At 43.0% G+C, this 21,182-nt stretch overlaps 1 protein-coding gene across 1 annotated transcript in view; it reads left to right on the forward strand.

Annotated features, from left to right (window-relative positions):
- Positions 1–3,123: 3,123 nt before the first annotated feature.
- METTL24 (methyltransferase like 24) overlaps positions 3,124–21,182 on the forward strand; it is a gene marked incomplete at its 5' end in the record, with an annotated part of 143,302 nt that continues 125,243 nt past the window's right edge. The window contains 2 exons of the mRNA XM_042780940.1: positions 3,124–3,157; positions 8,476–8,576. Coding sequence (XP_042636874.1) covers positions 3,124–3,157; positions 8,476–8,576 — 135 coding nt within the window. The remainder of the gene's footprint in view (positions 3,158–8,475; positions 8,577–21,182) is intronic.

The following is a 21,182-nucleotide window of genomic DNA, read 5'->3' on the forward strand; positions in this document are numbered from 1 at the left end:
ATGGCCCCAGGAACTGATGGACTACCCATTGAGATGTTTCAACAAATGGATGCAGCACTGGAGGCATTTACTTGTTTGTGCTAAGAAATTTGGAAGATACATAGGTAATTGACTGGAAGAAATCCGTATTGGACCTGTTCCAAAGAAAGTTGATCCCATAGAATGGGGAAATTATTGAACAATATCATTAATATCACACACAAGTAAAATTTTACTGAATATAATTCAAAAATGGTTGCAGCAGTACATCAATAGAGAACTGACAGATATTCAAGCTGGATTCAGAAGAGGACGTGGAATGAGGGTTCTCATTGCTGATGTTACATGGATCTTGGCTGAAAGCAAAGAATACTGGAAAGATGTTTACCTGTGTTTTATTGATTATGCTGAGGCATTTGACTATGTTGATCATAACAAATTGTGGATAACATTATGAAGAATGGAAATTTCAGAACACTTAATTGTGCTCATGAGGAACATGTACAAGATGTTGGGTTCAAAGAGAACAAAGGGTTACTGCATAGTTTAAAATCAGAAAAGGTATGTGTCAGGGTTGTATCCTTTTACCACACTTATTCAATCTGTATGCTGAGCAAATAATCCAAGAAACTGGATTATATAAAGAAGAATGTGACATAAGGATTGGAGGAACACTTACTAACAACCTGTGATATGCAGATGACACACCTTGCTTGCTGAAAGTGAAGATGACTTGAAATACTTACAGCCTTCAGTATGGATTCCACCTCAACATAAAGAACACAAAAACTCTCACAACTGGACCAATAAGCAACATCACAATAAATGGAGAAAAGATTGAAGTTTTACTTCAATCAGGGATTTCATTTTACTTGGATCCACAATCAATGCTCACGGAAGCAGCAGTCATGATCTCAGACTATGTATTGCACTGGGCAAAACTGCTGCAGAAGACCTCTTTAAAATGTTAAAGAGCAAAGATGTCACTTTCAAGACTAACGTGTGCCTTACCTAAGCCCATGTTATTTTCAATAGCCTCATATGCATGTGAAAGCTGGACAATGTATAAGGATGACTACAGAAGAACTGAAGCATTTGAATTGTGGTGTTGGTGAAGAATACTGAAAATATGCAATGCCAGAAGAACGAACAAGTACTTGGAAGAAGTACAGCTGGAATGGTCCTTAGAAATGAGATGGCCAGACTTCGTCTCCCATACTTTGGTCATGTTGTCAGAAGGGACCAGTCCCTGGAGAAGGATGTCATGCTCAGTAAAGTAGAGGGTCAGCGAAAAAAGGAAGGACTCTCAACGAGATGGATTGACACAATGGCTGTGATGATGGGATCACACATAGCAAAGATTGTGAGGATGGTGCAGGACCTGGCATTATTATTATTATTATTATTATTTTTATTTTAAAAAAAGATAATTGAGATTTGATTTTTAATCAACTTTCAGTGTTGAAATAAAAGTATTATGTGATTTTTAAATATATATATATATATTTATACACATTAACTAGACTATATGTCGAAGACTATATGGCATCAATAATATAAACTTATAAGAAAAGGAAAAAGCAATTATACTCTTGTCAGGTTCTTTCATAAGACATGAAGTGTTGTTGTTGTTGTTATGGGCCGTCGAGTCGGCCCCGACTCATAGCGACCCCTCCTTGGGTTTCCAAGGCAGTATCACTACAGAAGTAGATTGTCCCATCTTCCTTCCGAGGAGTGGATGGTGGATTTGAACCTCCAGCCTTCTGGTTAGCAGTCAAGTGCCTTAGCCACTATGCTACCAGAGCTCCCTTCTCACAGTTTAGGAGGCTGAATTCACTGTCTGAATTCAACATGCTGGCTTTAGGGGAAGACTCTGGGAGAAGGTCCTTGTTTCTTCTGAGTTTCTGCTCCTGGGTGATCTTCATGTGGCTTGCCATTTCTCTTCCCCCATTTCTGCTTCTTTGGCTTGCTTGTTCAATCTCTTTTATATTTCAAAAGAGATTGACTCAAGACTTACCCTATACTACTAACTAAAAAAACCCCCAAACTCACGGCCATCAAGTCGGTTTCAACTCATAGTGACCCCCATTGGGTTTCCAAGACTGTAAATTTTTACAGAAGCAGACTGCCTCATCTTTCTTCCAGAGCAACTGGTGGGTTCAAACCACTGACCTTTTGGTTAACAGCCAAATACCTTAACCACTACATCACCAGAGCTCCTTATACCCTGTACTAATCCTGTTTTAATTGTACTCATGATTATATCTCAATATTAAAAAAACAAAAATCCTCACAACTGGACCAATGAGAGCATCACAATAAATGGAGAGAAGATTGAGGTTGTCAAAGAATTCACGTTGCTTGGTTCTACAATCGATGCCAATGGAAGCAGCAGTCAGGACATTAGACAACGTGTAGCATTGGGAAGGTCAACCGTGAAGGAACTGTTTCAAGTGCTGAGGAGCAAGGATGTCTCCTTGAGGACAAAGGTGCACCTGACACAAGCCATGATATTTCCAATCGCCTCATATGCATGTGAGAGCTGGACAATAAATAAGGAAGACTGAAGAAGAGTTGATGCTTTTGAGTTGTGGTGCTGGTGAAGAATGCTGAAAGTATCATGGACTGCTAGAAGAACTAACAGATCTGTCCTGGAGGAAGTGCACCCGAAATGCTCCTTGGAAGCGAGATTGGCTGGACTTTGTCTCACCTATTTTGGTCATGTTGTCAGAAGGGACCATTCCCAGGAGAAGGGTGGAGCGTTGATGAAAGAAGGGGAGGCCTTCAACGAGATGAATTGACACGGTGGCTGCGATGATGGGCTCAAGTATAGCAGGGATCATGGAGCTGGTGCAGGATCGGGCAGTGTTTCATTCTGCTGTGCATGGGGTCGCTATGAGTCAGAAATGACTCGGCACCTAACAACAACAACAACAACAAATCCTGTTTTATTAACTAATAGTGACAACAATTTATTTGTAAATGGGATTATAACCACAGGTGTAGAGGTTAGGATTTGTAACACATGTTTTTGGGAACAGAATTCAATCTGTAACATTCTACCCTTTGCCCCCGCCCCCAAATTCATGCCCTTTCCATCTGTAAAATACATTTCATCTCATCACATTATCTCAAAAATCTTAAATCAACTCCACGCCCAAATTCCATCCTAGGCAAAATTCTCTGGGAACCCGTGAAAGCTAGAATGCAAGTTACCTGCTTCCACAGTATCATGATGGAACAGGGACAAGGTAGATGTTTCCATTACAAATGGGAGAAATTGGGGAAAGAGGGGATAACAGTCACCGAGGAAGTCTAAAACCCAGCAGAACAATTTAAATTAGCTCTTGTGTTTAAAAAATAGTCCTCTGTTCTTTGAGACCATCTAGGCTGTGGTCTTGCCTTCCAGACTTTGAGAATTGGCCACACCTGGATTTTGAGTGGCAGCCTCTTGGCCCTGGGCTTCAGCTCTGTCTTCTAGGCCCTCTGGGACTCTGGATTCTGCTCCTTTGGCTTTAAGTGGCCCATTCTCCTAGTGTATCTGAGTGGTGACCCAACCTCGGCCTTGGCAGGTCCTGATTTTCTGCCCCTTGGACATAGCAGCCCCGCCTCCTCAGCTTTGAGCAGCTGAGGATAGGGCACACCTTAATGGTAGCCCCACACTCCCAAACTGAGTTGGTGAAAATCTGAGTCTTTGAACTCTAGGAGGCTGTTGCCCCACCCTTTGAAATCTTGAAGACCTTGGCCTCATCTTTTGAAATCAAATAGGCCCTGCTTCCTGTGCTACATCCCACAGTTCTGCTGATCTCTGAGCTGCTCCAAGGATGGTCCTTTTCTTTTCTTGGAGGACAAGAAAGGTGGCTTCTATGGCTTGTTTTCTGCCTGTAGAATTCTAAGAGGTAGACAGTGTTCTTTTCTTTTGTTCTTTCTCTGTCCCCTTTAGTCTAAGCTGATGGGTTTTCTACTGTAATGGTTGGTTAGATCTGTGAGTCACAGACTTAATCTCTTTTAACACAAAATTGTGTAGTTGCATCCTTGGTGAACATTCTAGGACACATGTCTTTAGTTTGTACAACACAATTTTCCAAATCTTTTAAGTTCTGTTTTCATTTTTCACAGTTCATTTTTAAGTCTCTTTCCTTTTACATTTTACTCTAAGCAGCCAGGAGAAAAACCATGTGGCCACTTTAAGATCTTGCTTAGAAATCTCCTCAGCAGATATTCATATTCATCACTTTTAAGTTTTACCTTCCACCAAACATTTTAACATAATTCAGAAAAGTTCTTTGCCATTGCATCGAAAGCATCATCCTTCCTCCATTGTCCAATCACATGTTCTTCATTTTCTTTTAAAGCCTCACCAGAAGCACCTTTTTAATGTCCACATTTCTAGCAACATTCTGTTGCAGGTGCTGTATGTATTCTCTAAAATGATAGAGACTTTCTCTATGGGTCTTCTCACTTTCTTCTGAGCCCTCATAAAAATTGCCTTTGCTATCCATAATTCTGCCAACAGTATCTTCAAGGCAATCTAAGCTTTTACTGTTAGGCATCTTAAAACTCTTCCAGTCTCTACCCATAACCCAATTACAAAACCGTTTCATTTTACGTGTCTGTTGGAGCAGCACCCCACTCTCAGCACCAAATTCTGCCCTAGTGACCTAGTGCTGCTCTAACAGAAATACCACAAATGAATGGCTGTAACAAACAGAATTTTTTCTTTCTTCTCATTGTTTGTTGTTGTTGTTTGCCGTCGAGTCGGCCCTGACTCATAGCGACCCCTCCTTGGGTTTCCGAGGCAGTATCACTACGGAAGTAGGATTGCCCAACCTTCCTTCCGAGGAGTGGCTGGTGGGTTTGAACCGCCAGCCTTCTGGTGAGCAGTCAAGTGCCTTAGGCACTATGCTACCAGAGCTCATTGTTTAGAAGGCTCTAAAAACTCCAAACTCACTGCAGTTGAGTCGATTCTGACTCATAGCGACTCCCATTGGGTTTCCAAGGCTGTAAACTTTTACAGAAGCAGACTGCTTCATCTTTCTTCTGTAGAGTGGTGATGGGTTTGAACCACTGACCTTTTGGTTAGTACCCACATGCTTTTAACCACTACACCACCAGAGCTCCTTGTTCAGAAGGCTAGATGTCTGGATTCAGGCGCCAGCTGCAGGGGAAGCCTTTCTCTCTCTGTTGGCTCTGGGGGAAGGTCCTTGTCTCTTCTGAACTTCTACTTCCCGATACCTTGGAGATCTCCATGTGTCTTGGCATCTATCTTATCCCATCTCTGCTTCTTTAACTTGCTTGTTGAATCTCTCTTATATTTCAAGAGAGTATCTCTCAGGAAATACCCTATACTAATCTTGTCTTATTAACATAACAAAGCCAACTCTTTCCCAAATGGGATTATAACCATAGGCATAAACCAACAACAACAACAACAACAACAACAACAACAAAACAAACCCACTGCTGTTGAGTTGATTTTGACTCATAGGGACCCCATTGGGTTTCCGAGGCAGTAAATCTTTACAAAAGTAGATTGCCCCATCTTTGTTCCATGGAGTGGCTAGTAAATTTGAACTGCCAACCTTCTGGCTAGCAAGCAGATGTCTTGGGCACTATGCCACCAGAGCTCCTTAACCACAGGCATAGAGGTTAGGATATACAACACACATTTCTGAGGGATAAAATTCAATCCATTAGAAATCTCTTTATTGAATTCTTCTCAAATTAACAAGTTTGAAGTAACTCTGTCTATGTTGCTGAGACCCTGATATTTGCCCAAGTCACCCAGCACACTCTGATGATAAAGTTGGTTATAATCTGAACAACTTAATCTGTTTCTCTTGCATTATTTCATGTATGTACTCTCTCCTAGGCCAGTCTACCTCTGAATTAGAATTACATGTAAATCTCTAGAGCGTGGGTCAGCAAACTCCAGCTCACAGGCCACGTCCGGCCAGTTCCTTCTTTTTTGTACATGCAGTTTCGTAGGAATGCAGATATGCCCATTTGATTAAGTATTGCCCATGGTTTTACACTGCAATTCAAGGCAAGTCATTAGCCTGAACTATTCACAATTTGACCCAGTTTGGAAGAAGTTTGCAGATACCTCATATAGAGGAATATCATGACATGTGAACTTTAACGTCTTTATTACGAGGCTGCTGGGCCTGATGCTGGGGGCACTTGTGAGTGAGTCCATGACTGTGTGTAGTTTTAAACCCCAGGTGTAGCAGCTTTCATGAAGCATTGCTGTTACTGCCATGGCAACCTGGGAAGGCACGCTTTGTTGATTTGATGCAAAAAGAATGCGACCAAGCAAAACTAGGAGGTGCTTGTGTTTTACATGTGTTTGTAATTTATGATTTCAAAATTAAATTGTTTCCTGAAAAGAATGACTCTCCCTACTGTTTCAGCATTTCTCTGTCAAAGTGATTTTGCACAAATCTGTCTTCCACACCAGACTGTGAATGCCTCTTGAAAGAGTCTGGGTTTTTTTGTTTTTGTTTTTCCATATCTGTATTTACCAGTGCCTGGCACAGAGTAGCTAATGCTTAATAAATATTGTTTGACCACATGGTAATCAACATCTGATTCAGAGAAGGACAAAAGAAATAAGGGCTAGAGACATTAACTGGGGATACATTATTTAATGTTGTCAGGCTCTCTCTTACTAGGATCTCTGCCTGCTCAATCTTCATGAAACAAGAACAGCTATAAGAAAAGGCTGTTCTCACAGAAAGTATACCCCTGAGGGTAGGAGCTGGTACATAATCTGTTGTACCCAGTACAAGATGAAATTACAAGGCCTCTTGTTCAAAAAGTATCCAAGAATTTAAGAATTTCAAGTCACAGACAGCAGAGCCTGAAGCCAAGCTCAGGGCCATTCTAAGTGTAGAGCCCTGTGTGACTGTGCAGGTTTCATGTCCATGAAGCTGGCCCTGCCTTAGGGATTCCTGAGAAAAAGGCACCCTATGGGAAATTGTTCTTTAGATGTGCAGGGACTGCTTAGTTCTTCATTACCACAGGGGTGGTACAGACCTATTGAGATGCTCTAGGGACTCTCCAGTGATATGAGTCTGATAATATACTGGGATGACATTTTCTCATTTTCAATGCAGTTATCTCAGATCTCACACCAGGGGGGTTTGCTTGCTCCCCAAGCCCAGACACTTGGCTCCACACTGACAGACCTGCCTATTCCCCAACTCCATCTTGCTTTGAGTTTAGCCCAAAGTCACCTAGGCCATCTTATCTAGAGCAACAAACAGTGTTTTCACTAAATCATTTTAGGACTAGCCTGTTTAGATGTTTCTTTTTTTGGTGGCAGTTCCTGGCATCAACCTGACTGCAGAACAATATATGTATATGAATGGTTCTTTTATCTTGTCCTCAGAACTTTTCCCCGACTCCCTTCCTCACTGTAAGAGGGGACATAGAGACCCATCATAACTCCTCTGCTGGAACCCCTGTGCCATGATGCCCCAAATCTTCCCTGATGGTAGACAGTCCCTGTGCCAGCTGTTTGAGCTTCTTCCCGCCCTCCAGCCCCACGCCACCCTGTACCCTGAGTCATACCCCCCTTAGAATCACAGTGAAACTTCTGGAGGTTCTGCGTGGTGACAAGGTAATCCTTCTGACAAGTACAGGTGGGGAACTTCGAGCTCTAGTAAGAACTTCATTCATTCATTGCTTCCTTTTGATTGAAAGGTTTCCCATTTTTGTTTTTTTCCAAAACACTGCCTTCTCCGAACCCTTCTTCTGCCCCATCCTTGCTACAAAGGGGGCTTAGGGTTCATCCTAATCACTTTGCTTGTAGATGTTCCTCACGTCCCCTGCTGAAAGGTAGGCATTGCTCCACAGTGCTTAGAAAGCCACCCTTCCTGCAGTGGTCTTAATAGCAATGGCTATTAATGTCCTCGCCCCACAAGTGCGTGGTCTGAGCTGCTGAGGACACTGTGAGGTTTTGAACAGCAGGTGGCGCTGCCCCATCTCCCTGACCCTAGGAAATGGCCCCCATATCTCCTGAGGGTATTTCTTCCCCACAAAGATGAGACTCCGGGCTTTATGGTGCCACAGACAACAATAGTGGCCCTCAGGGAAGCACATGTTTCTAAACGTCTAAACTTTGCAAGCCATAATAGATAGGGGGAGCGTTTTGTTGGAATGGGGAGCAGCATCAATATAAAGCTGCAATTAAGAGCCAATTGGATGGGGTCAAGTGGAGTTAGCCTTTGATCAGAAGTGCAGAGTCAGATGGTCTCCTGAGCCTTTGTGATCTCATGCTAACCTGGTAGCTGGGCTTTCATTTGTCTCTGTGACTGATGGGGCCTTAATGACAGTAACTCCAGACCAGCTTCCTGCTGCCTGTGTGCAGATGTGTTTGTTCTGCTGACAGTTAAAGCAGCTCTGTGGCTCTGCCTGATGTTCTCTGTCCTTCCCATTCTCCTGGGAAGCTCCTCATTTATTCACACACCAACATTGCTCTCTGTCTCTCACAGGGTCTCCGATGGCATATCGATCTCCAGCCGTGGGCAGGTCCCGCTCAGTCCTTGGATGAAGAAGCTGTGAGGTTCCTGAGATATATCGGCACCACCCAGGTTGGGTTTCAGGGTCAAGTGGGTCTTGAGATATTGTGAAAGAGGCCACCTGCTCCTTTTAAAGAAGGGTTTTGTCAGTGAGAGGGTGGGAGGTTCTCAGCGACTCCTGATAGGGACTTGGTTCCTGAGGTCTTGCTGTTTAAATAGTCACTTAGAGGCAGATACAGTGCTTTCCATTTGCTTCAGCATCTTCTTCCTTCCAGGGGTACCCCATCCTGAAATGTTTTAATGATTCATCCCAAAGTGTTTTAACGATCCACTTTAGAAAATGGCTTTGGAAAATCATCTGAAGCAACAGATTCATGCTTTTGAGTAGGCAGTCAAACACAGAACAAAACAAAAGCCTTCATCTGGAAGCTGAAGCTCTGTTCTGTATGTGAAAGAATCTGCCTTTTTGCTTTTCTGCCACAGGTGCTTGGCAGATAGAGAGAGACGTGCTAGGCAAGAGAGCAGAGGAGACTTCGCAGGCAATGCGATGAGAAGTTAATGAATCCAAAGGCTGTCTATCCTTAGAGCATTTTAAATCATTACTGAGCACCAACCTTTGTTATTGACTTAACACTTGGTGGCAGCTCCTGCCCTGCTCCACCAGCTGAATCATTGCCCCGAGCAGGCAGAGAGGCTGTCCATTAAGGAGGGTCTATGGTTCTTGACACATTAATCAGGAGGTTTCATTCTCAAGTTGCCTGATCTTGGGAGGAGAGGAAGAGAGACATAAGAGGAAATTAAGACCCAAGGAAGACTTACCCTGGAACTGAGAGGTGCTAGTATATTAGGAAGGAGCTCTGGTAGCATAGTGCCTAAGGCACTTGACTGCTCACCAGAAGGCTGGCGATTCAAACCCACCAGCCACTCCTCGGAAGGATGGTTGGGCAATCCTACTTCTGTAGTGATACTGCCTTGGAAACCCAAGGAGGGGTCGCTATGAGTCAGGGCTGACTCGATGGCACATAACAACAACAACAACAGTATATTAGGAACATAGACTATGAGCTGAGCACAGCCATTTGGGAAAACACACTTGTGAATCTGGTGTGGCCCTGGTGATCGTGGGTTCTTTTTACCCTCCTTCACCCTACTGGGCCTTCTCCTCCCAAACCTTGCTATCAGCAAATCCCATTTTCATCCATGGGAGAGAATATATTTCTAGATCCGTAGGAGGCTAGTTTAGGGGGAAAAGAAAAGTAAAAGCCTGTTGAATTAATCATGAGTATGATAAATTGGTCCCTGTGCTTTACATAATTTCATCTTATTTTGCTGCTGCAAATTAATTTGGTAGACTTTTACAGACTTAATTAAAATGCTCAAATTTTAATCTCTATAGATCCATTATTTTATCATTTGGTTTCACATTAAAGATAGTAAGCTGGACCTCTAAACTGTGACTTTAAGAAACTCTGGAAGACCCTAGAGAGAAATGAGAGGTGTTAACTGGATGAATTAAATTTGAGCACTATGGGCACCACCCTCCAAAATAAATTTACCACGTGCAATCCCCCAAGTTTTATTTGATACGTATTTCAGGTGAATGTTCTCTGAATGATAAAAAGCATATTTACCTACAAGAAGCTCTTGAGGTGTGAGAGGGTCATTTCAAGCCCTTCTTGGATCTTTCCTGTTAAGTATAGGCTGAGAGAAGAAAAATTCAAAAAATAAATAAGTAAATAAAGCAGCCTTTGATGTATTCTGATGTTGTAACCCTGGGCAGGTTGTTTTGTTTCTCTGGCTCTCACTGTTCTAATCTTGAAAAGGAAGAGATTGTTCTACATTATTTCAAAGATCCTGTCTAGTTCGGTGAACTTGTGTGCTGAGAGTAGTATAAGACTGTTTTGAACCAGGTATTTTTGAACACCTACTAAGTAAGTTCAGAAGGAAGGTTGGTCAATCTACTTCTGTAGTGATACCACCTTGGAAATCCAAGGAGGGGTTGCTTTGAGTCAGGTTCGACTCAACGGCAATGAATTGACTAAATGCCAGGCACTGTGCTAGGCCTTGGGGATATAGTCTCTGTCCTTAAACTAGCTGGGAAAGCAGATACATGGCCCTATAATTATTCTTCAGCTTGATGAGTGCAATACTAGAGATTTGATTGTTGAAGCTCACTAGAAGGATTTTTGTCCTCCAGAAAGAATGAGATAAAATTACAGGAGCCCATAACAGTTTTCTAATCAGAGGTCATTTTATCCAGGTAAAGTACTGTGTTTTTATGTGTTGCCACATGCATAGGAGGCCAGGAGGTGGGAGCCCATCAGAGATGACACGAACTAGTTCTTTGTGCATCAGAATCTTCTACTAACCAGGTGCCCCCATTTTTCTCCCTATGGAGTGCAGAGCTTTTTAGCTGTTTTTGTGGCTTATGCCTCATTTAGAACTCATCTTGACAGTGAAAGCCTGCAAAACTGGCAGAATATTAGAGTCACTGTTACCTAAAATTCTTAGTTAGCAAGAGTGAGTCATAATGGGCAAGGAAAAAAAAAAACAATCCTCTGAAGGCACTAAAGTGGATTCTACCTCATCCTCTTATGCTGCTTTAAAAAGAAAATATTGATTTTCTTCAAACCTGTGTTCAAGCTTGCACAGCAAGACCCAGCATTTCATATGTTCATCATTGATTTATTTATTCCTCAATTCATCAAATGTTTGTTGAGCGTCCAGTCTGTGTTTGGCACTGTGCTAGGCACTGGGATATCAAACCTGAATACCACCCCCCCACACACACACACTCAAACAGCTAGGGTGCAAGAGAGTTCTATGTTCGCTAACAGAGGGAGGACGTAGGGGCAGGGGAAGGCTCCCGAGGGTGGGAGAGATGGGAACAGAGGCACAGAGCATGGAACCATTGTGGCTTCAGACTGCAGTAGGAATGTTGCTCCTGAACTTGCACACCATGGTGCCCCTGATGGGAAGGGTGGGGCCCTGCGTTTTTTGAATGAAACACCACAGCATGTACTGAGGTATTTGGTGGCGTGTGCAGAACATCAATGCCTGTTTAATTAGGCACTATTATTTTCTAATAGGAAAGACTATGATTAGAATCTTAGAGTTCTGGAGTTGATAATACAGTGTCTGCTGCCAACAAGAAATGGTTAAATCATAAACACAGTGCTCTGTTCTAATGGAAGGCTCCAGATCCAGCTTTTTATGGCAACCCCCGAACCATATGCCTTCAGGAAGCATGCCTTGCAGTACAAAATTAATCTAAGCAACAGTGCCATTTTAAAAAAGAAAAAGAAAAAGAAAAATCTTTTAAAATCTGTGTCTCTTTCCATCCATCTTTCTGCTTACCTGTGTATCTACATACACACACACACACACACACACACACAAATGGGATGAAAATAAAATCCTGCCCTTGAGCCTTTCAAAATAATGGTACTGCATAAATATACAGTTGGTCGCTAAAGTGATTGTTGCCAAAAGCCCCCAAATTTTAAGGGCTCCCTCTGCCAGATTCTACTTAAGGGTTGGCAGAAATGCTATTCGAGCTTTTGGACTATCAAATGAAAATGGAAATGAATTAGAGTTCTTTAAGTTAAATTACTATAAAAACATTTCAGGAAAGAATTTTTTGTCTGGTCTGTTTTCTTTTGTCTAGGCCTAATTTGCTTTATTCGGAAGGAAGGCTGGGCAATCCTACTTCTGTAGTGATACTGCCTCGGAAACCCAAGGAGGGTTCGCTATGAGTCAGGGCTGACTTGACGGCACATAACAACAACAACAACAATTTGCTTTATATGACTAAACTCATAAGGGGAAGTAGAGAGAGAACATAATTACTTGAGTTGGAGCTTAGGTAGAAGTTGCTACCCTCACTTATTTTGCTTGCAAGAGAGTTTATTGACATCCTGGTCATAAATCTTAACAAGAAAGTTGAAAAATCAATATTTAATTATTTTTTAGGAGCAAAATTTTACTGAGCACTCTTAATTGTTTTCAAAAGCTAATGTCTATCAGTTAGGTGGTTAATGAACAGTTAGGTATTGAAAAACTCCCGTGTTTTGTTTTTGAGCTAGGAGAGGAAGGGGAACCTTAGCAGAGAGATTGAATGGAAAAGACTGTCTTTCCTATATCTCTGCAAGATGAAATATGTGGAATCAAGAGAAATGCTTAAAGAAAGTGCCATCTTTAATGGGATAAAACCTTAGTTCCCAATGCTGGCAAAGGAAGAGCAACAGGACCTCAAAGCCCTGACCCTTGGCTCTTAATACTTACCTGACTCTAGCCATCATGTCACCCTGACTCAGGTTGGGGATGGAACAGTTGTGATTCATAGAGTTTTCATAAGCTCTGCTAAAACCTGTTCCACATCATAATAACATACACACCTCCACTGAGGGACAGGTGGTGACCATGCATGAAATGCATTGGCCAGGAATTGAACCCAGGTCTTCAACACGGAAGGCAAAAATTCTGCCATTGAATCAGAGGCTTCTGGTTAATTGTTGGTTCCTACCCCTCTAACCTTTTGTTAGCACCAGAATGGGAAGGGCTGCTGTTTTTGGTTTAAAGTTCTGGCCCAAACGTATCCTCTTAAGTTGTTATAGAACAGATGAAACCAGGCTGCAACATTTTGCCGGTGGGGCTTTGCAAAAGGAGTTCTGGTGACCTAGTGGTTAAAATATTTGACTGCTAAACAAAAGGTCAGCAGTTCAAATCCACCAGCTGCTTTGTAGGAGAAAGATGAGGCAATCTGCTTCCATAAAGACTTACAGCTTTGGAAACCCTATGGAGCAGTTCTCCTGTGTCTTATAGGGTTACTATGAGTTGGATTTGACTCAGTGGCAGTGGGTTTTGTTTTAGTTTTAAAAAAGACTAATGTACTCTGATAGGACTATGTTTGAACCCACCAATTGCTCTGTGGGAGAAAGATGAGGCAATCTGCTTCTGTAAAGATTATAGCCTTGGAAATGCTAGGGGGCAGTTCTGCTCTGACCTATACTTCGATGGCAGTGGGTTGGGTCTGGTGCAAAAGACTTAAAGTAAACTCACAGAACCACCTGTGTTAGAATCATTTGGGGGAGTTTATTAAAATGCATGTTCCCAGGTGCTAGCCTTGAAGATTCTGATTTTGCGGGATCTGGAGTGAGACTCGGGTATCTACATTTTAAGTGCCTCATAGGTGATTCTGATGTGAATGGACCATACTTTGAGAAACACCATGGGAAAGGCTAGAGTTAGATTTTGGTGGTGTTGGGATGGAATTCTAAAGAGGCACCTGCGTGCATGTCCATATTCTGGCTGCTAATATGGAGGTGCTCAGGGAGAGATATACAGAAAAAACAATAGCAAATGGGAATTTTCACTCCACTTCAATAAAGATACCCCAGGAAGCTGCACTGGAGCAAATGGCTCAGGCTTCTTCCAGGCCCAGCCATACTTTGGATGCCCTCAGAACAGCCCTGGCCTAATGCACAGCCTGCTGAAGGCAGAGCAGGAACAAAGTGCCCAAACAAGATGCTGATGTCTAAGGCATGGTGGAGGCATTCATGGTTGCATGTGCAGTTCTCACCTGCTAAGCAGACACCTAGTTTCAATTCTCCAGCAGTGTCTCTCATGAATAGCCGCCACCCACCTGTCACTGGAGGTTTTGTGTTGGCTACGATACTGAAATGTTTCAGTGGAGCTTTCAGACAGACTAGGAAGTAAGGCCTGGTGAGCTGCTTTAGAAAATCAGGTGATGAAAACCCTATGGATTACAGTGGGCTGAGCTGCAACCCATTACGGATGGCACAGGTCAGGGCAAATTTTGTTCCCTTGTGCATAGGGTTGCCAAATGTTGGAGGTAGACTCAATAGCAACACAGGACTTAACAACAACAAGGTCCAATAACCTACTCACCAGTAAAACATGGCCCAGTGAACACACTGAGCTCTGACTAATCGGGTTAGCACCTTCTTTTCCTGGGGATGGGAGAGTGGATGAGTGGGGACTAACAAGTAGGCAGGCAGAAGTGTAATTTCCATTTATCTGTGGGAGAGGAGTAAGAAATGAGTTGTGCAAATTAACATATTGATGCACTCAGTTAATCAATGCATTCTGTATGAGTTACATGAGAGAAGATTTGATTTCATTTTGTAATTTTTTCTTTTCAGCAGCAGTTAAGGATAGAGAAATACAAAGATACTAAGTTGAAAGGGAAAGAATAAATATTAGAGTTTTCAGTTTTTAAGCTTTTCTCTAAAAATGTCTAAATCCTTGTGAAAGATGTTTTCACAATAAGTAAGTATGTAAGTAAATAGTGCTAGGATGATTTTGCCAAGCCAACCCTAGATTATAGCAGGTTAATGTATGTGCTGTATTAGTTGAATAACCACACACACACACACACACACACACAGGTGTCATGGAGTCAGTTCTGACTAATGGCGACCTCATTTGTTTCAGATTAGAACTGTGCTCCATTAGGTTTTCAGAGGTTAATTTTTCAGAAATAGATAACCAGGCCTTTCTTCTGAGGCACCTGTGAATACGTTCAAATCGCCAGTCTTTCCGTGAGTAGCCGTGTGCTCAAGCATGTGTGTCACCCAGGGATTCTCCTTAGTTGAATAAACTCCACATAATATGCTATTTTCAGATTATTTTTTCTTAAAAAAATCAATTAAATAAGAGATTGTGAAAGCCTAGAATATTTTTTTAAGAAAATTACTTGGTAAATTGTTCTACTGAGTTTCTCATTTCAGTTCTTGTCCCTTTCAGATGCTATATCTCTTTTTTAGGTCCTCATTTTATTCTTGCATTGTTTTCCTTATATCTTCTAGCTCTTTGTTTTCTTTTAGTTCTCTACTTATGTTTACTGTTGTATTATGTTCTTCTGTTTTTTTCTTTCATTTAATGTGGTCAATCCTAGATGTGCTTCAGGAGCTCTGGTGGCATAGTGCCTAAGGCATTTGACTGCTAACCAGGAGGCTGGTGGTTCAAACCCACCAGCCACTCCATGGAAGGAAGATGGGGCAATCTACTTCCTTAGAGAGATCACCTTGGAAACCCAAAGAGGGGTCGCTGAGTCGGATTTGACTCGATGGCAGGAGTTTGTTTTGTGCGTGTGTGTGTGTAATTTCCTTGCTTAGGCATTGGTATTTTCAAGGATGCTCATTTTCTCAGTTTGCCCCAGTATTTGGTGTTTTTACCCTTACTACTTTTTCAAGAAATTCTTAGGTTTTTCTCCCTCTCTGTGATTGCCCTTTCTCTGTGGGTTAGTTGGAATTCAGGAGTTCCAGATCTTTTTTTCAACTTTCAATGTCTCCAAAAACATATCAGAGAACATGCTGTAGTCAGTCTGTCCACTAACAGGCAAGATGTTGTGTTGTTATATGCCATCAAGTCAGACCTGACTCATACCAACCCCTCCTTGGGTTTCTGAGGCAGTATCACTATGGCAGTAGATTGCACCATCTTCCTTCCGAGGAGTGGCTGGTGGGTTTGAACCACCAACCTTCTGGTTAGCAGTCAAGTGCCTTAGGCACTACGCTACCAGAGCTCCCAGCAAGCAAGATATCATGTACCGATCAGTCTATCCACCAGGGAGTGCCGTCCCCCTCCCTGGTTATTACTTCCCTATCTTCTATGTTTTTACAATCACATTTTTAGTCAGAAAACCCACACCCAGTGAGTCTCCTTTGGCACTGGGTGTTGTCCTCTGCTTTTGCCTGAGGTTCCTTCCCTGTTCTGTGGGGGCTGCTTATATCTGAGCTGGCATTCAGGGAATCACAGGGAGACTTTCCTCCATTTCAGGAGGAAGAGGGGCTGGCACACCCCAGAAGGACACCTGAGAGATCTGTTTCAGAGCCCCAGTGGCCCTGTGGTGGTTGGGGGATTAGTCTCCACTTAGGTGACCCATTCCCTGACTCCACTGTAGGGACCCTTTTGTAGTTCATATCAATCTAGCAGCCAACAGTTACTGGTTGAGGGAGGGGTTGCCATAGTCCAAACAGACCCCTAGGGAGGTCTGCCTTGTTGCAGTCAGTGCCCACCCCATAGAATGTTAGCTGTGGGTGTAGCCTTCACTCAAGGTGCCTGCTTCTTAGCACACAGCAGTCTCAGTCAGAATTCCTTAGTACTGACTTTAAGGGGGAACAGACAGACCTAAACTGATCCCCAGAGAGGTCTATCCTGTTGGTTTCAGAGGCCTGAGCTGTGGGGTGTACAGGGAGGGAGGTGGAATAACTACGGGAGTAGATTCCACTATGGGGGCCTTCTGTAGCAGTTTGCAACAGCCTGGCAAACAACAGTTACCAGGTGGAGGAGGGGTGTCACATCTGGTCGGATCCCCATGGAGATCTGCCTTGTTGCTGGCAGAGTCCCCCCTCTACCCCTTGTAGATTGTTGGCTGTGAGCGCAGCCTCCACTCAAGGCTCCTGCTTCCTAACACACAGAAGCCTCAATCAGCAGTCTCAAGAAGTCTCAAGAAGCCTCAATCAGCACCAACTGGAAGTGGGGACAGACTAACCCTAATTGACTCCCAAGGAGGCTAGTGGCCAGAACTGTGGGGTCATGGGGAGGCAGATAGAGTGCTGACCATGAGAGCAGACTCCACTGATGGACCCTTCTGTGGCAATTCACAGCAGGCTTTCAGGTGGTGGAGAAGGGCCTGTCACACTTAAACAGACCCCTGAGGAGGCTATCAAAGCCCTCCCTATCGTATGTTGGCTGTGGGTGTAGCCTTCTTGGAATATGCCTGCTTCTCAGCACAGCAGCCTCAGTGAGCAGCCCTCAGCCCCAACTGGAAGGGGAGGCAAACAGACCCGAGCTGACTCTCTGGGAGGTCTGTCCTGTTTGGTTTCAGAGACCTAGGCTCTGTTACGGGGACACAGGGAGGCCGGTAGAGTGTTTACTATGGGAGTAGACGCCACTGCACAGGCCTTCTGTAGCAAGTTGCAACAGGTTTGCAGTAGACAGTATCCAGGTGGGGGAGGTGCTGGCACACTCCAAATAGGCCCCCAAGGAGGTCTTTTTTACTGCTATCAGAGCCCCCCTGGAGTATGTTGGCTGTGAGTGTAGCTTCCACTCAAGATACCTGGTTCCCAGTACACAGCAGTCTTCACTTCCAACTGGAAGGAGGAGCAGGCAGACCCAAACTGAATCCCTTGGAAGTCTATTCTGTTACTTTCAAAGGCCTGAGCAGTGGGGTGTGCAGGGAAGCAGGTGGAGTGTGGACTACGAGAATAGACTCAGCTCCAGGGAACCTTCAGCTGCAGTTCACAGTAGGCTTGCAGCTGACAGTGTCTGAGGGGAGGAGGCGCTGGCTCACTTCAGATGGACCCCTGGGAAGATCTGCCTTGTTGATTTTAGAGCAGAAGCTTGGGGTTCCTATATTTTGTACAGGCAAGGGTTGTGGTGGTTAGGAAACAGGTTCTTTTTCTGGGACCACTTCCCTAGTTCACAGCAGCTGCTAGATTGCATGGCTGAGAGGAAGCCAGGGATGGTGGGAGAAGAGATTTTCCTACTGTATACAACCTATTGTTGATGATCATTGGTTCTTGCCTGCCTATAGTTCCCCTCTGCTTTCCTCTGCTCCTTGATACAGAGTCTCTAAAAGCCGAGCACTCTTTTCTCATTGTTTTTCTTTTTTATTATTATTATTATTTATTGTGATTTGGGTGAAGATTTACAAAGCAAATTCACTTTCTATACAGCAGTTCACATATACTTTGTCTCATGTCATTGACCACAGTTTACCACAATGCATCTTGTTGTTTTTCTTGTTGTGTTTGTGGGGAGGATTGGAATGATGGTTTGTTAATGCAGTCATCATCCCAGAATTCTCCAGAAGAAAATTACTTGTTATTTTTTCCAAAGAATATTAAGGCAGTGAACCTCAAAACATCCTTTGCGTTTGGAGTAGTCTGTTGTTTGTGATGTAATATCACAGACATTCATGAAGCATTCTGATAACTATGAGAGTCCTGAGGAATCGAGGGGAAAGTGCTTAGCTGCTAACAAAAAGGTTGGCAATTAGAACCCACAAGCTGCTCTGTGGAAGAAAGATGTGTCATCAGTTTGCTTCCATAAAGATTACAGTCTATGAAACCCTATGGAGCAGTTCTACTCCCTCCTATAGGGTCTATGAGTCAGAGTTGACTTAATGGCAGTAGTTTTGGAATTTTTGGTTTACTTGTTCAATAAGGCCACCATTTTTTTTTTTTTTCCTGGTTCCATCAGGTTTGGCCATGGAAACTATTGTTGTTGGTGTTGTATGAGTCAGTTCTGACTCAGAGTGACCCTGTGTACACAGAACAAAACACTGCTGGGTCCTGCTTGATCCTCACAATTGTTGCAATGTTTGAGCCCATTTTTTGCAGCCACTGTGTCAATCCAGCTTGTTGAGGGTCTTCCTCTTTTTTGCTGGCCCTTTATTTTACCAAGCATGATATCCTCACTTAGGGACTGGTCCCTCCTGATAACATGTCCAAAGTATATGAGACAAAGTCTTAGCATTCTTCCCTCTAAAGAGCACTCTGGGTATACTTCTTCCAAGACTGATTTGTTCCTACTTCTGGGAAAAAAACAAAACTGAACTAAAAACCAACCCACTGCCATTGAGTCAAGTCTGATTAATAGCAACCCACCTTGGGTTTCCAAGGCTGTAAATCTTTATGGAAGTGTATTGCCTCATCTTCTTCCTGTGGAGAAGCTGGTGGGTTTGAACTGCCAACCTTCTGGTTAGCAGCCAGACACCTTACCCACTGCACCACCAGAGCTTCTTTTCTTCTGGCAGTCCGTGGTATATTCAATATTCTTCACCAACACCATAATTCAAATGCACCAATTCTTCTTCATTCTTTATTCATTTTCCACCTTCTGTATGCATATGAGGTGATTGAAAATACCATGGCTTGGGTCAGGTGTACCTTAGTCCTCAGAGTGACATCTTTGCTTTTTAACACTTTGTCCAGTGTAATACATCATTTGATTTCTCACCTGCAGCTTCCATGGGCATTGAGACCACGTATAATAAAATCCTTGACAGCATCAATCTTTTCTCCATTTATCATGATGTTGCTTATTGGTCCAGTTATGAGAATTTTTGTTTTCTTTATGTTGAGATGTAATCTATACTCAAGTCCTCTTCACTTTCAGAGGCAAGGTTGTGTCATCTGCACATCACAGGTTGTTAATGAGTCTTCCTCTAATCCTGATGCTGTGTTCTTCTTCATATGGTCCAGGTTCTCGGATTATCTACTCAGCATACAGATTGAATAAGTGTGGTGAAAGAACACTACCCTGATGCACACCTTTTTTTTTTTTTTTTCTATTGTGCCTTAGATGCAAGTTTTCACAGTAGAGTTTGTTTTACATTCAACATTATGTGTACATTTAGTTTCACTCCCCATTTACCATCCCCAACCCTAACCCAGTCTCCTCCCCTCCCTGCCCAGTAACATCCCCCCCATGCTCCTCATAGTTATGCACTCCTGTGTGTCCTGCATTTCCTCAGTGTGAATGTTGCCCCTCTGGTGCCCTGTGGTCGATAGCTCCAAGGGATGCATTTCCATAGAGTATGTGGGTGTGTCACCCTGGGTTGAGTGGTCTGCGTGTACATCTTATTTACTATTGGGCTGAGAGCCAACCCCTGGAAGTGAGTTTTATTCCAGGCCAAGAGTGTATTCTAGGGTCATAGTATTGGGGGGGTCTCACCAGACTCCATCCAACCAGGAATTCTGGTCATTATTGAGTTTTTGGATTTTGTTCTGCGTTTTTCCTCCCACTCCATCCAAGATCTCCAGGTTTGATCCTTTCCTGAGTGGCTGACATTGGTAGCCAGGGATGATCTAGTTCTTCTGGTCTTAAGGCCCATTGTGTCCCAGGGCTGATTGCTTCCAAATGCCCTTTTTTGTTTTTACACTCTTCTTCACTTCCGATGATAGATACAAATCGTATAAGTATGGTGAAAAGACACTACCCTGATTGACACCTTTCATGGTTTTAATCCATACAGTGTCCCCATGTTCTGCCTTTGGTCCATGTCGAATTCATGTGAGCACAAGTAAGTGTTCTGGAATTCCCATTCTTCACAGTGTTATATCCATAAGTCGTTATGATCCACACAGTTGAATGCCTTTACATAGGCAGTAAAATATAGGTGGACATCTTTCCAGTATTCTCTGCTTTCGGCCAAGATCCATATGACATCAGCAGTGACACTCCTCATTCCATGTCCTCTTCTGAATCCACTTTGAATTTCTGGCAGTTACCTGTCAATGTATTACTGCAAGTGTTTTTGAATTATCTTTAGCAAAATATTACTTGCACGTAGTATTAATAATATTATTTGATAATTCCTGCATTTTTGTTGGATCACTTTTCTTTGGAATAGCCACAAATACTGGAACTCTTCCCATTGGTTGACCAGGTCTTCTAAATTTTTTGGCATAGACAACAAGGGCTTCCAGTGTTTCATGTGTTTGTTGAAAGATCTCAATTGATATTCCATCAATTCCCGGACCCTGGTTTTCCACTAATGCATTCAGTGTAGCTTGGACTTCTTCTTTCGGTACCACAGGTTCTTGACCATATGGTACCTCCTTGAAATGGTTGTACATCGACCAGTTCTTTCTGGTACAGTAACTCTGTGTATTCCTTTCATCCTCTTTTTTTTTTTTTTTTTTT

The sequence above is a fragment of the Orycteropus afer genome, unplaced genomic scaffold (genome assembly GCF_000298275.1).
Source record: "Orycteropus afer afer isolate SDZICR_OR568_19922 unplaced genomic scaffold, OryAfe1.0 scaffold00072, whole genome shotgun sequence".
In the NCBI taxonomy this organism is placed as follows: Eukaryota; Metazoa; Chordata; class Mammalia; order Tubulidentata; family Orycteropodidae; genus Orycteropus; species Orycteropus afer.